The sequence below is a fragment of the Rhamphochromis longiceps genome, linkage group LG23 (genome assembly GCF_057381845.1).
Source record: "Rhamphochromis longiceps isolate RC_006_pf linkage group LG23, R_longiceps_female_GT1.1, whole genome shotgun sequence".
In the NCBI taxonomy this organism is placed as follows: domain Eukaryota; kingdom Metazoa; phylum Chordata; class Actinopteri; order Cichliformes; family Cichlidae; genus Rhamphochromis; species Rhamphochromis longiceps.
In genome coordinates this window covers 14,993,213-15,007,422 of record NC_140578.1, presented here as the reverse complement: position 1 = coordinate 15,007,422, position 14,210 = coordinate 14,993,213, and the positions used below count along the sequence as shown (strand labels likewise).

The 14,210-nt window shown below is 41.6% G+C and overlaps 1 protein-coding gene across 1 annotated transcript; it reads right to left on the bottom strand.

Moving 5' to 3' along the window:
* Window positions 1-645: 645 nt before the first annotated feature.
* ephx4 (epoxide hydrolase 4) lies at window positions 646-13,459 on the bottom strand. Its single transcript, XM_085398813.1, has 7 exons — window positions 13,168-13,459; window positions 9,764-9,849; window positions 7,579-7,736; window positions 4,679-4,807; window positions 4,242-4,345; window positions 2,839-2,987; window positions 646-1,460 (listed from the first exon to the last, which is right to left on the bottom strand). Exons 1-7 carry the CDS (start codon window positions 13,408-13,410, stop codon window positions 1,220-1,222), a joined length of 1,110 nt encoding a protein of 369 aa, XP_085254939.1. The 5' UTR covers window positions 13,411-13,459; the 3' UTR covers window positions 646-1,219.
* Window positions 13,460-14,210: the final 751 nt, after the last annotated feature.

Sequence of the window (14,210 nt, the reverse complement as noted above, 5' to 3'; positions counted from 1 at the left end):
CGGATTACAAGGCGAACTACCAACTCTTGAGCCACGATCGCCCGTAATGTTACAGTTTGTTCCTTCAGTTGTCTTTTTAGTACCGCTTACACTCGCTGCCTTTTGTTGTCTTTCTCTCAACATTTTAAGGAAGTGTTTCCGTCATCAAATTCAAAATCAGCCAATCCTTGTCATGGAACAGTAAAATGTCTCAGTTTACACAATATGTTTTCTGTGTTATATTGCGAACAAAATATGGGTTTATGAGATTTGCAGATCATTCTGCTTTCATTTATACAGCGTCCCAACTTTTTTTGGAATCGGGTTTGTAAATATCTGTCTGATGAACACATCTCACCTTATTTCCACATGAACATTTCTGTTTGCACACAGTGGAGGTATAAATATGCAGTGCCACTCAGCTCTGTGCTATATTTAACAGAGCATCCATTGCTATTTCTGGTAGTTCTTTTTAAATCTGAGACAGTAACAGACACACAGAGGGGCATCTGGAGGTTTTCTGCTTTTAACTTCAAATCCGTTATTATCTTTTTTTTAAAAAGCAGTGAAGTCTGACAGTTTGACACTTAGTTTATTTATAAAATCAAATGGTGTAGACCTGGCTCAGTGAATTTCAAAATGCAGTGTGTAGGAAGAGATACAAAATAGTACAATAGTCAACCATCACTGACATTTCTATACAGGAAGATAACATTCTCTACATTTGAGCATTAATCTTCGAGGGGAAAAAAAAGCTTTTTTCAGCAACACTACCTGATAAAGGGAGTGGGAGGGTTACGCCTCCCAAAGGACTGTGCCCAAAGTGGAGTGGAGCGACCCGTTGAAACACACAAGTATAGCAGGCGACGCCACATCCCCAGTCTCGCAGGACATCGTTACACTGCGACAGCTCGAAAGTTAAAAAGGCACCACACAATACAAGTCACAAAGGAGATTCTGCCACACATTTGTAATGCTGAAACCGACAAACTTTAAGGCGGATGTCGTGTGCAAAAAACATCTTGAATATGTGTCACGCGTACTGTTCGGTGTCCTCTCTGGTGAAGTGTGCTTTGATTTCTTCCTTTACGGCTGACTTCTTTAAAAAATATCTGAAACATGTGAAAGATTTAAAGAATGATTGCATTATCACTATGTTGCTTGGTGTCACAGGCACATTCCAGGCTTCCAGGGAGTGAGTGGGGAGAGGAGAGGTGCTGGAGGAGGCCTCGCTGTGGATTTAGTTCCTGTAGCTTTTACGTCCCTCGCCCTCCTTGAGGAAGGTCCATATGAGGGTGTTTACGATATCGGGCTGGTCCTGCTGCAGCCAGTGACTGGCCCCGGAAATGATGTTAAGACGGAAATGATTCCTGATGTAGAGGCGGCAAGCCTCGGCCATTTCCTGTTCCAAGAAGGCATCCCGCTCTCCCCACAGCAGCAGCACCGGAGACCTGACGTGGTTATGGCTCAGAGGGAGGGAGCTACAGAAAGAAAGGAGCGACATGAAAAGCCTTCAGTTGATCACATTCGTCCCATATTCTCTTCACTGGCTTCCTGTTATCTCCAGAATTTAATTTTAAATCCTTCTCCTTACATACAAAGTTCAGAACAATCAAGCCTCATCGTATCTCACACGACCTCAGAGTACCTTATTATCCCGACAGAGTACTTCTCTCTCAGACGGCACAAAAACTTCACAAAACTATATTTATCCCAGCAACATTAAACTATATTTAATGTAGCTAGGATTGACTCCGAGCTCCTCACAACCATGTTAAGGATAAGTGGAAGAGAATGGATGGATGGAGGGATTCATGTCCATTCATGTCATGTACCAGATTTCCGATGGACCCGCAGCACCTGGGTCTTAATTTAACATCCTGTTCTGTAGTATCACAGTTGTTAAACATCACATGCAGTACGGCACGCTTCTGCCGAGACGTCCTCCAGCCTCCATCCTGTCTCAGACCAGAAAGCAGATATACATTTAAAAGGATGGCTGAATGTTGACTGTGCATTCACCTATTTTTGTCCCCTCTGCATTTAGGTATGCTATCCACGAACAGACAGACTAAGTGGGCATGGGTCACTGAGATTTCTTTTACGTAAGCATACAAAAGCTACTCTGAGATAACTCATTGCTTGAGAAGGGAGCAGATGGCCCGCTCAGCCATGCATGTATAGGTCACATGTCAAAATTGCATGCACTGAGATTTTCTTCGATCTCGTTTATGCGGACCATTGTTTGCCAGTAAACGTGTAGGAAAGATGTGAATGTGAATATGAGACAGTATTGTAGCACTGACAGAAGTAGAGGCTCAGTTTTCTGTTCCCCCAGAGTTCTGACAGTAGATGGTGCTACTAAATGCAAACTACACAACAAAAACCTCGTTTATCCTTGGAGCGTAGAACATAACGTTTATTAAACTGACACAACTGAAAATTACTTTTCAAGCATGAACAAAAACTCAACGAGTAAAAAACATTTAAAACAGCTATTTTCTGCTATGTGTCTGGCAGTTTACTGCTCATTTATTTTGCAGCTGACATGACCGTGGCAGTCTCAGCTGAGACTGTGGTGCCAAAACACTGGGCCTGTCCTTGCACCTCATCGTGGAGCGCTTTCTCTGAATGTTTAGAACTGAACTGTGCATACTGCTGATCTTCAGTATTCCTATTTTAATGTAAGAGAGCAAACTTTTATTTGGTGTGTTTTTAACAGCTTTTTAGCTTTAATATTATTCTTTGATATCTTATAAATCATACAGATTTTGCTTAACACATATGACATATCACTGTTATATAGAGATTTTAAAAATCCTTTCACATAATCCATCCTTGGCTGAGTGAATTCCCCACCTGAAGACATTCCTGTAATAGTTGAGGGCTCCTGTTAGAGCTCCCGGTTGTGAGAGTGCGTACAGGTAGGCTTCCAGATCCTCTGCGGTGAGCCATCGGCCTTTCCTGCCGATCCCTGTGCTGCGGCTGGTGAACAAAGCCTTCAGAGCCTGCAGCAGAGACACAGCAGCAAACACTGAGTGAGGTTTGCATGGGCGGTACGTTCTGATCTAGACAGCATTCACTGAAGGACGTCCATGTCGCTGTAATGCGAGTCAGAAAAGGTACTTCTGTGGTGAAATCAGCTCTGATGACCTTCAGTCACAGCTCTGGCTCTCTGACTCTCTGCTGGCTCGACGACACTGCATGCTGTGCACCAGCGCGAGCATATGGCAGCATTCTTTCATTTAATTAGCAAAACTCTGACATATTGATTATACTAGGTGATATAACACCAGTGTCTTAGAAATGCTTAAATAATTATAAAACAAGGAATTTAAATAGAAAGTAGTTTTTAGTTTTACAGTGACATTAAACTCACAATAAGCGGAGATTTGAGGTGGTTTGGATCAGTGTTTGTCATATTTTGGCTAACCTTTCACCTTTTCTCTATTTCCTGCATGTGTGGTGTGCAAATCAATGATGGTATACTGTAGAAATCCTCAGCCTGTGGTGAAAACTGCAGGGAAATCTGGGCAGTTACAAAAAGGAAAGACTTGGTTTGAGGTGTTTATCATTGTTTTAAACTAACAGCAATACACACACAGACACAGCAAGCTGTCCTCGTTTCAACACATCAGCATTTTCTCTGTGTCTTTGCTTTCACAACAACTGATTAACTGCGTATGAGGTGTTTAGTAGTCTGTAAATTGTAGCTACAAAAAATAACCCGAGCCACTGCTCTATGCGCTATGTGTTAATTAGCTGTTGATGAACCGAGTCAGGTTAGTCTTTATTTTCAGTCTACATGCTAACTAAGGTAAGCTAAGCTCCCAGCTGTTGCTTAATATTTAATGAACAGACATGAGAACAGTGGCAACCTCACATCAAACTCCGGGAATAATCAAGCACCGGAAATACTGAGAGAACAACTAGAATCTGATCACTGAAAGATAAAATACAAACTGTGTGTATTTGTAAATCTTCGAACACGAAGACAAGATAATATTAAGTACAATTACTTTTAAACAATGGGAAGAAGAAGATAACAAAATTGAGAAAATAAGAAATTAAATGATTAATTACTAACAATATTTTAAAAATCCGGATATTATTTTGTAATAATCTGTAATCCACACATTTCCTGCAGTTTGACCTGATGTAAACACCAAAAATAGACACTGCTCGTAATGTGCGAGGTACACTATTGCACATGCACGTCCACACACGACCTTGACATTGAAAGTCCACACACAACAGACCACCTTGAAATCATTGATGGAGAGCATGAGCTCTGGGAAGCGGGGCAGCTGGAAGAAAAAGTAATGACTGGATTTCAGCAGCTGGCTCGGGTGACGCAGGGCATAATCTGGAGGAGAGGAAAGGAGAAGAAAGGGGACATTTAGTTTCTCGACATAATTAAAGGGCAGGTTTCTTGTGGACATGATAACTCAGGTGCCTCTCTGTCTGCACCATTTAAACCAGCTGTTCCAGCTTCATATTAGCCTCCTCTAATTAGTGTCTCATCAACTTGCACTTAATGCAGAGGAGGATTTGCCAGATGGATGCAAACATGCAACTGAAGTAATAACACTTCCTAATTATCATTAATAATTACAGTAATAACCCAAGAGTCAAACCAGAGCTTCTCTAATTAGCGTGGAGAATACTGATTTTCCAGCACACCGTCCTGAAATCATACCTGTGAACACAGACGGATGCGGACAGTTGAGAACAATGAGTTTTGTCACCATCTCGGGGTAGTGAATCGCAAACAGCCACGCTATGGTCCCACCCCAGTCGTGGCCAACGAGGCAACATCTGTTGTAACCTTGGAAGAAATAAAACACGAATGAAGGAAGCTGGAAGTCCATTCTAACGTTAAACCTAAGCAACAATCTCTGTGGCTCAAAAGTGAAGCCAACATAGTGAGCAGCAGCAGGGAGGATTTAATGGCTTTGGTTGAAGCTGTATACCGACTGCTTTCTTACATACAGGATGTCAGTGGGGTACTTTGAACTCTTGTTGGGTTGAACTGGATGTGTCTGCAGCATTATTTTACTATGTTTAAGTCATAATATATTTAGTACCGGAGTGCGTTTTGAGCTACAGAACACTTGTTGGCAAATGCAATGGTCATTTTGTCAGATGTCTTCATTTAAATCCGAAAAATAAAAAAAAATATATAAACCAAAAAATCACCCAGCGAAATTACATCAGTGTAATTTCATAGCTGTCTGCTGTGCTTGTGCTATAGCTGCAAAATGGTAAATACGATTCATGCAACTGGCCCTTTGGTTCGTAAATGGTCCCTTACGGTTAAAAAAAAAAAAAGAGGATAAAAAGCCCCAAATTGACACAGTGGGTGATGCCACAGGGTCTAGCCACTTTGTTACACTGATACAGTCCATTGTGTAAAAAAAAATTTTTTTAAAAATGCCACTGCCTGAAAATCACTGTTGACTTTCTCAGAGGACATTTACACTCATCAAAGGATGGATTTCATGACATTCAGCCAAATGCTGACCAAAGTCAAGGCTTCAGTCTGATCACATTACTGTTGCAGTTGCTACAAACTGATCCCCTTACCTGAGGTCGCACCATTTACACCTACTAATATGAATCACCCCAGCAGGCCCACTGATGTTGCTGATGCTACAGAGGAAGAGTCTATAATTTTAGACGGGGAACTACATCTGGAAAATAACAGAGCACCACGGCTCTTTCAGCTGTCCGCCTTTTGGGCTGTTAGCAGTTTACTGAAAACGCTGAAATCTGCTACCGACATGGTAACTAGCATAACATGTGTTCTGTGAATGCAGGCAGCTGGGTGGCTCTCATTGGCTCTAAGAGTTGATCACAGATTAGAGAAGAGCAGTTATCAAACAATCAGTGCTTTCCTTCTTCCACTGAAATGACCATTAAGTGATTTGCTCAGCAATGTGCATGACTGAGTGCTTAGCTCCCAAAAACCTGTTAGGTAATTGACCGGGACAGCCAGAACAATGTAACGAGATGCAAAACATCGTGATAGAACACTTGTGGCTTTTTAAAAAGCTACAATATAAAAAAAAAAATCAATGGTTCAATTTAATTTGTGCAGTGCACAGAGCGTTACAGACTGATTGCAGTTCCTTCCAGCATTTCAAAGATGCACAACCTCTCAGCTTAATGTTTTGATTTTACAGGCCACAGCTTGACTGTTGTGGTCGAGTTTCACCTCTCATTGATTCGATTTATAGCTGCAACAGGCAGCTGCAGAAAGCTTTGTTTAATCCTTCCATTTTCCTGACTGCTTTTCCAATCCTTGATCATCCAGTCACTACCTGAAGGATAAAAGAAATTTTGAAACATAACACTAAACTGAAGAGCCAGATATTACCTATGAATGACTTTGAAGTAATGAACATGTAAATGTAACACATGATGTGATCACAAAGTTCACCAACTCCAGGTGTTAAAAAAGGAAAGTGATCTGAAAATGAAAGTAGGGCTGGTAAAGTTGTATCACTGCTGAGGAAATAGCTTTTCCTCAGCAGTGATAGGTTTTTTTTTTAATTTTTATGGTTTGGGTTGCAAAATTTTATGATCACTCCTCATTTGTTTACCTCAGAAAAGTTTAAAAGGCAGAATTACGTCAGTGTTTAACAATGTTTACGCCTTCTTCTGTCACATTTAACTGATTCATCTTTGATTATTAGGTACTTGCTGAGTCCTGGAAATTTCAACAGTGCTACAAGGAAACTTAAATGGACAAGAACAAGAGCGTCAGATAACCAGAAAGGTTGTAGGCAGCAGTTTAGAGAGATTATTTGAAGCCCTATATTTTAAGTTCAAACTGCATTTGAAATGAAAATGCTGCTAACAGTTCCTCTGCCTTTCGTGTGTCTTCCATTTGTGTTTGGCTACCATGGAGGAGTGCGACCGACAGAGTTTCATGCCCACGTTTTGGTTCATTTTAACCGTGTGTCTGCGTTTCCAGATCTACAGAACTCCTACAGTAAAATATTGCTGTAATAAAACAGAAATTTTCTTTGATACTGAAAAGATTGAAGAAAGCACCTCAAAGACTATGCAGGAAAATCAAGACACGACCTTTTCGGCTTCCTTGTAATTGACACTGAAACAGCCGTGTTAACACATTTAGATGTGAGGCGACAGGTGTGAAGGAGAATGAAAGGGCTCGTGTCCACTGAACACAATCTTCAGCGACATTTCAGGGCTGAGACAGATTACCTGATAGAGTGTGTAAGCCGTGCTGAAATGACAGGAAAAACACTGAGATACGTTGGCCAGTTAAAGAGCAAAAACTGTCATTCTGGCCAGATAATCATTAGCTGGTATGTGCACACCACCTCAGGCTAGCTCCCTGCCAGTGTTAGCACGCAGTCAGCAGGCTTTGGGCTCTGTATCTGCAGTGTCCCATGTTCACTTAGAATGAGTCACAGGAAGTTTGTCATGCCGTGCTGCAGGCCTGAAGGCTGTCCACGGCGTAACATTGATAAACAAGTTTATTTTTGACCCAAGTAGCTGTCAAAACACTCTCCGCTCCTCGGACTGATTCCGAGATTACAGGCACGCAGTTCTCCCGTGTTTCCTCACCTAAGTACTCCACAATATCTTTGACATCCGTGACCAGGTATTCGAAGCGGTAACTCTCAGTGGAGAGCGGCAGGTCGGACTCCCCGTAGCCCCTCATGTCGATGGCCACCACACGAAATTCACTCTTGAACTCACGCAGCTGGTAACGCCAGGAAAACCTGAGGCACACACACATTTGACAAGTATTATTGACAAGACGATGCAGGTTAATGCCCGTTTCTCATGGATATAGAGATTTTTCAATTTAAGTTTATTGACATTTATATTACATATAATACATAAGTAGGTAAAAACAAAATCACAGTTATGTAACAAATTATCAAAAGCTTTCAAAACGGATCTAAAATTAGACTTCAAACCTTCAAAGAAACCTTATAACGTAAAGATAATGTGTCATTTATACAGCTAAGGAACAAGAAAGTAATTTGTGCCTAAAACACTTTATGAACCCCTTCTACAGTCTTACTTTTGCTCAAACATTCATTCATTTTCTACTATGGTGGATTTAAAGCCCATTCTCCTCTTTTAGGGGTTCTTCCATTTCTCCTAATGTAGTTAGACAGCAACATCGCACTTCAAAACAAGGCAGTTGAGGTGCTTCGGGCACCTGACTAGCATGCCTCCTTAATTCCTAGAGATGTTTTAGGCATGTCCCACTGGGAGAAAACCCCAGGGCAGAGAGATTATATCTCTTGGCTGGCTTAAGACAGTGTCCCCCTGAAAGAGGTGGCCAAGAAGAGCGAGATCTGAGTATCTCTGATTAAACTGCTGTCTGACAGAGACCTGAATAAGTAGCAATAAAGGTATGGACATATGGATGATTTGCGTAATAAATTATTTTCTCTCTTCAGGGTAAATATGTGTGTTTTTCACAATTCTAGCAACTTCCCTTGTTTTCTGAACTCGCGTCGCTTCTCAGGATTAGCATGAGAAGCACAACGAAGTAAACACTCTATGTTTTCTATGGTGACGTACGGCATTTATCCATCATGCCTCTTGATAAATGACTTTTGCTTAGGACACACCTGTGCTTCCTCACTCCTAGCTCCTCCACAAGCTTTCTTTCTCCTTCAGGAGCAATTAAGGAACTGATAGCTGAAGGAATATAATTTCCAGGCCACAGAAGGTGAGAAGATGCAAGGAAGGATAAGTTAACAAAATGGAAAGCCTCTTGTTTGTCTTTTTATCTCCAGTCCCAGAGTCTATGACACAGACTCTTTCTGTTAAACATCTGAAGTCTCTAAGTCCAAACAGCACATTACGCAAGTGTGTTCACAGGCCTTTCCCCGCGATTACGATTCTTACAAACCAACTTTGCAAACTCTCTTTTAGAAACTAGCACTCAGCTTTCTTTCCAGCTGAGTGAAGGTCACCTCTGGATAATAGAAGCTGTTTTAGATTCTAATCCGCCCACTGATGTGGACTGGGATGACTTCCTAATTGAAGATCTTGTCAGCCCCCCTCCTCCTTGTCCTCTTCCTCCTCAGCCGAGTAACGGGGGGAAAAGCAAAATGCAGAGCCCTGCCTGTGATTCTGATGAGTCAGGATAAGATCCCGGCTCTGAACCCTTAGATCTTTGAATACAGAAGAGGGCTGAAGGAAAATAAGCCCCTTGCAGCCCTCCATCCCCCTCCTGAACACAAAGTCTCATCTTTCTTATTTCTGAAAGGGAATTAGCACATTTTAAAAAGCACTCTTTCCAAGCACCTCAGTACAGTTTCATCGTTCCTCTGAAGGATATGTCAAGTGAAGCAGAAAGAGCTCCCCTCTACCGTTAATTAATCCCTGTCCTGTCCGCAGCTTAGATAGCATGCTAGAGATATGGACGGGCTTACAGTTCTTGACAAGCTCTTTGGCCCTGATCCAGACGCAACACTCAACATCATTTTTCATTTCATATCAGGAGGAAGAGAGCTTGAATGCTTTGGACCCCTTTCCCCCGATGGCAAATCATGTCTGTGAATGAGGACTCCTCTCTGCTGGCTTGGATTTGTTTTTGCAGGCCCACAGCCAGATCGCAGAGATTTAACACTGCTGCTGAGCAAGGGAGGAATCCTCATAATGGAAATTTTAGAGAGATGACCAATGCAGCAAATACCAAATACAACTGCACAACACAACATCTTACAGTCTGGTTTAGAGAAGCTTTTACTGTTACTCTGACCCTGATTTGCCTCTGACCTACCAGAACTCAGGGAAGCCGTGCAGAAACAACATGAGGGGCTTTCCTCTCTCACCAGCAGCAACATAGTGGAACCTGAGGCCAGACTCCTGCACAGAAACAAGACACACAAAGACACATTTGCACATGAACACTTCAGCCGTCACTTTTATCCAAAGCCATTTAGTGAACACAACGGAACAAGCCAGCGCTCCTAAGTGACTGTTACTGAGGGGAGCTGCAGGGAAAACTACTACGGGGAAACAAGACAGGAATAGCTCGTTTTCTTTTGAGCCATTAAATAAGAATCAGTGTATCACAAGCTTGTAAAATCATGTTTACTGGACCTGAAACACTCTTGTGAATTTGTTTCTGCAGAATACTAAGTGCTCTAACAAACTTCAAGACTCCTTCAGGAAATGTTTGTAGACATTTAAATGTACATGTGTAATTTTAACACAAAAGAAAATTATGACAACACCTGCCCACATTTCTTACATCCACATTTAATCTTCCTAAATAATCTAAAGTGCTATAATATGCAAATGTTTCATTTTGAAAGTTTAAAGACAAGACAAGCAGTGTCCCCAATATGTCAAACTAAAGGCTCATGAAAGATAAATAAAATTATGCAGAAGACACCTACAATATTTCCATCTGATGGAAAAAGTGAGAGTAGAGAAGAAGAACAAGTTAATGTAAACACTTGTGTTTAAATAGTTGGAAGTTCATTAGATTTAACAGGGTTTGATTTTTTAAATCTTTTTAAGAAACATATCAAAGCTGTGCCTCAGAAATGTGGGGATTTTTTATTTTTTTTGCTTTTCTTTCTCATATATCACTGTTTGGGGTTCTGAGAAAGAACAACAAATACTTTAAGTGCGCATTGTAGGCTTGAGATTATTGAAGCATCTCTACACAAGGCAGTCAGGTGAATCAAAAACAGGAAAATACGGCTTAGACCTTTGCAATAAACTGGTGACCTGCTCTGGGCGTAACCTTCCTCTCACCCTACAACAGCTGAAATAGATTTCAGCATTAAACAGAAGCAAAGAGGAAAGCTGCGCAATAGCGGGCTGACACAAAAAGTCCCCTACTTTACTCTAAAGTCCTTAACCCACCTGAAGCTTCAGGTTCCTGCACTACACTTGTGTAAGCTACATGCAGGACTGCTTCCTTAGTTGTGATATCACCAAACTCCTGCTTCTACAGACATGTTGCTAAGATGGATTTAAGTTGGGCATATTCTAGAGTCAAAGTCAGCTGATAAAGTTGAATTGATTGTTCTTGATAAAGTTCAATAGCTCAAGTGAGATAATAAGAAGCCAAAGGTGTTTCTGTTTTTAGGCAGTGGGGGCAGATTTAGTTCCTATTTAGCAAAACGAAGCATTGTAACAAGAAACTTCAGGGTCACTTTATTGTGCTTGCTCTGCTTGGTTTAGAGGCTTCGCGGCTACACTTAGGATCAAATTGCAGGTGATGCGAAATAACATCCGCAGTAATCATTATATTAAGAAAACCGAGTATCAGACAGGTACTTGTATATTGAATGATTTTGTTCTAATACATATAGTTTTATAATTCTGTTGATGAATTTTATGTCACATGTTGAAATGAAATGGGTGTTAGCGCACTTCAAAATGCTACTGCTTGGACTAGAGTCTATTATAAAACAAATCAAATACAAAGAAAGCAATATTATTGGGCTATTTAAAGAGAAAGACAATCCCCCACAATCCCCACCTTGAGGTGTTATTAGGTGTCAGATAGAAAAGCTTCTCTGTTTTTATTTAGTGGGGATTAGGTGCTTTGGAGGATCTGAGGTTCTTTCTCTGAATATATCAGAAAACCACAGTCTCTGCAGATTTAGCAAATATTAGGATAGATTTCTGAGTGATGTGCTTTTTGGATGGTCAGCAGGATTTGTGCTGATCTTTCCAATGTGTTTGAGTATGTGTACAAGTTTTCTTTGTGTGAGCAGGATAGTTATAAATATTATTTTTTCTGTTGACACTGTCAGTGAGCTGGACAGACAGAGCAGAAATGCAGGTTTTCCCTTCTTCATATTGAATTTTACTTACTATTTTTAGCCTCTCATTGTGACATGGTGGGACAGTGGTTAGCACTGTCACATCACAGTAAATCCTCCGGACAGCAGAGGGTTTCTGTGTAGAGTTTGCATATTTTCCCCATGCCTGCAAGCTCCCTCTGGATACTCTAACTTCTTCCCACGGTCCAAAGTCATGAATTTTAGGTTAAGTGGTGATTCTAATTGGCTATTGGTGTGAATGTGAGTGTGAAAGGTTGTCTGTCTCTCTGTATCAGCCCTGTGACGGACTAGTGACACGTCCCGGGTGTACCCTACCTCCTGCCCTATGACAGCTGGGATAGGCTCCGGCGTAACCCTGAATTGGATAAGTGGAAACAATGGATGGAGTGGATGAATGGTATTGTGGATGGATATTTAGCTGTTCATCCCAATTCATTTTAATATTTGATCAAATTTTATTTGCAATTTTATGGTTCTGTAAAGTAATCTGCTTCCATGGACATATACTTGCAGTACTTTTTTCTTTCTTGTATGGTTACACGTCAGCAGATTTATTCTGTTCACTTTAATTATTTCCCCTGCACCGTGTTGTTTTCAACCAAACCCTTCATGCACTGTGCTCACTGCAGATCAGATTCATTTGCTCATGGAAAACTTTGGTTTATGACTAAGAAGCACATGCTTTAACAGGCACATATGAGTGTTCTTGCGCTAAAACAGTGTACATGTATTCTAGTACTTGTTTAAGGTATTTGTCATTCTCTGCTACTTTTGTGGAACATTTATTTTTAAACACATTGCTATTCTCCAACAGATCATGAAGTAGATCAGAATTCCTTCTTATATTAATACGTTACTAATGACAATCCCATAATATAAGAATGACAGGTACATGCTGCTGTACTTGTCATGCTTTAAGTACATCTTGTGTTGGTAGTCATTCCGAAGTCTAGGATGTGAATAATTCTTCCACCCCTCACATCGGGACATGCTTTGATATTTTAATTACATAATCCTGAACACACACTGTAGGTTGGTAGTTAGAGGCTGGCAGCACGCTGCATGCAGAGACGTGAGGCGGAGGAGCTGTTCTTTCAGCACCACCTGAGCTCCGCGCCAGCAAGCCTTGACTCCACTAAAAACATTACAAATAAATAAATAGAAGCGCTTCGCAAAAACAAACAGACGCTTCGAGATTGTGCTAAAACATCGGGCCCCGTTTGGATTTTCACGACGCGACACGGCGGAAAGGTGTTGAGGCGGGGTTTTTTGCTTTTTTTACACGTGAACACCCTGGCGTCCGTACACACACATACACACACAAAGGCTGTTACCCTTACAGACACCTTTCATGTCCAAGTGCGTGCGCGTCTCTTACCTTGATCCTAACATAACAGTGGGTTCCCAAGGACGTGTCATTCAGACAAGCCGGGGGAGTTTCACGAATCACCCATTGGAAGGTTGTTGTCGGCCTTAAAACGATGTTCCACCAAAGTTTCAGCAGGGCTACGATGGCGCAAAGAGCACAATAACCGTATATCAATGACCAATACCCCAAAACTCTGATTTTCAGCGCAAGACTGATTAAAAATATCAGCAAGTTGTGGAGCACTCTCGCCATCTTTACATTGCCGCAGGAAATCAGCCCGGATCACGTTACCTATTGATTGATTTCTGTTAACTGGTCGTTTCTGTTTAAACACCGCTCTGACAATGCCGTCGTTTCTTTACCAGCGCATACGCACGACTGTCTGAAGGGAGGATCCCAACAAGCAGCTGAATGGGACGGTGGCAAGAGCATCACGTCAGATTTCACGCGTGCGTGTGACAGCCGTGGCTGTTTGGCAGGAGACCGTGTTGTTGACTATACAAGGCAAGTCCGAAATCGAGCAATAAGCGTCTCGATGCGGAGCTTTACGTTGATTTACATTGAACAGCTAAGAGGCGCTGTTAGGCAGCAAAACCTCCGGAGGAAAAAAAAATCACTGCAAAGCACCACGGCTTCACGCTGTTATGGCAACAAAGCTGCGATAAAAAAGAAAAAAAAAAAAGGTCTGCGTGACTTCAGCTCATCATCAGTGAAATAATCCCCGTTATTTTAAATTATCTCACCAAGCGCTTCATGAACAATAAGTGGCGGTTTCCCGGTTTAATTAGCAGGTAGGCTGTGACTGCGCATTGATATGTTAATGAGATGCGGTGTCACAGGTGTGTGGCTGTCAAGTCTACTAAATCACACACGGACACGAGCAGGTCAATTATTCCGTTAGAAAACCGAAGCGGGGACCGGATAACACACATCAGAGGCCAGTTAACCGACTTTGGATTAGCTTAACCCCTCACGTGGCTGGATATGTGGAATCGATAAAGACCTCTGTACGCTCACGCGAATATATGGAGGCCCAACCATGGCAAAATGAA

Bases quoted from the DNA above. Each gene is read 5' to 3' on its own strand.
- ephx4 (XM_085398813.1), bottom strand. From the start codon at position 13,410: ATGGCGAGAGTGCTCCACAACTTGCTGATATTTTTAATCAGTCTTGCG. The intron at 9,850-13,167 runs GTAAGAGACGCG...GTTTCTGTGCAG, and splicing joins ACTGTTATGTTAGGATCAAG to GAGTCTGGCCTCAGGTTCCA. The intron at 4,346-4,678 runs GTATGATTTCAG...CCTCTCCTCCAG, and splicing joins GCATCCGTCTGTGTTCACAG to ATTATGCCCTGCGTCACCCG.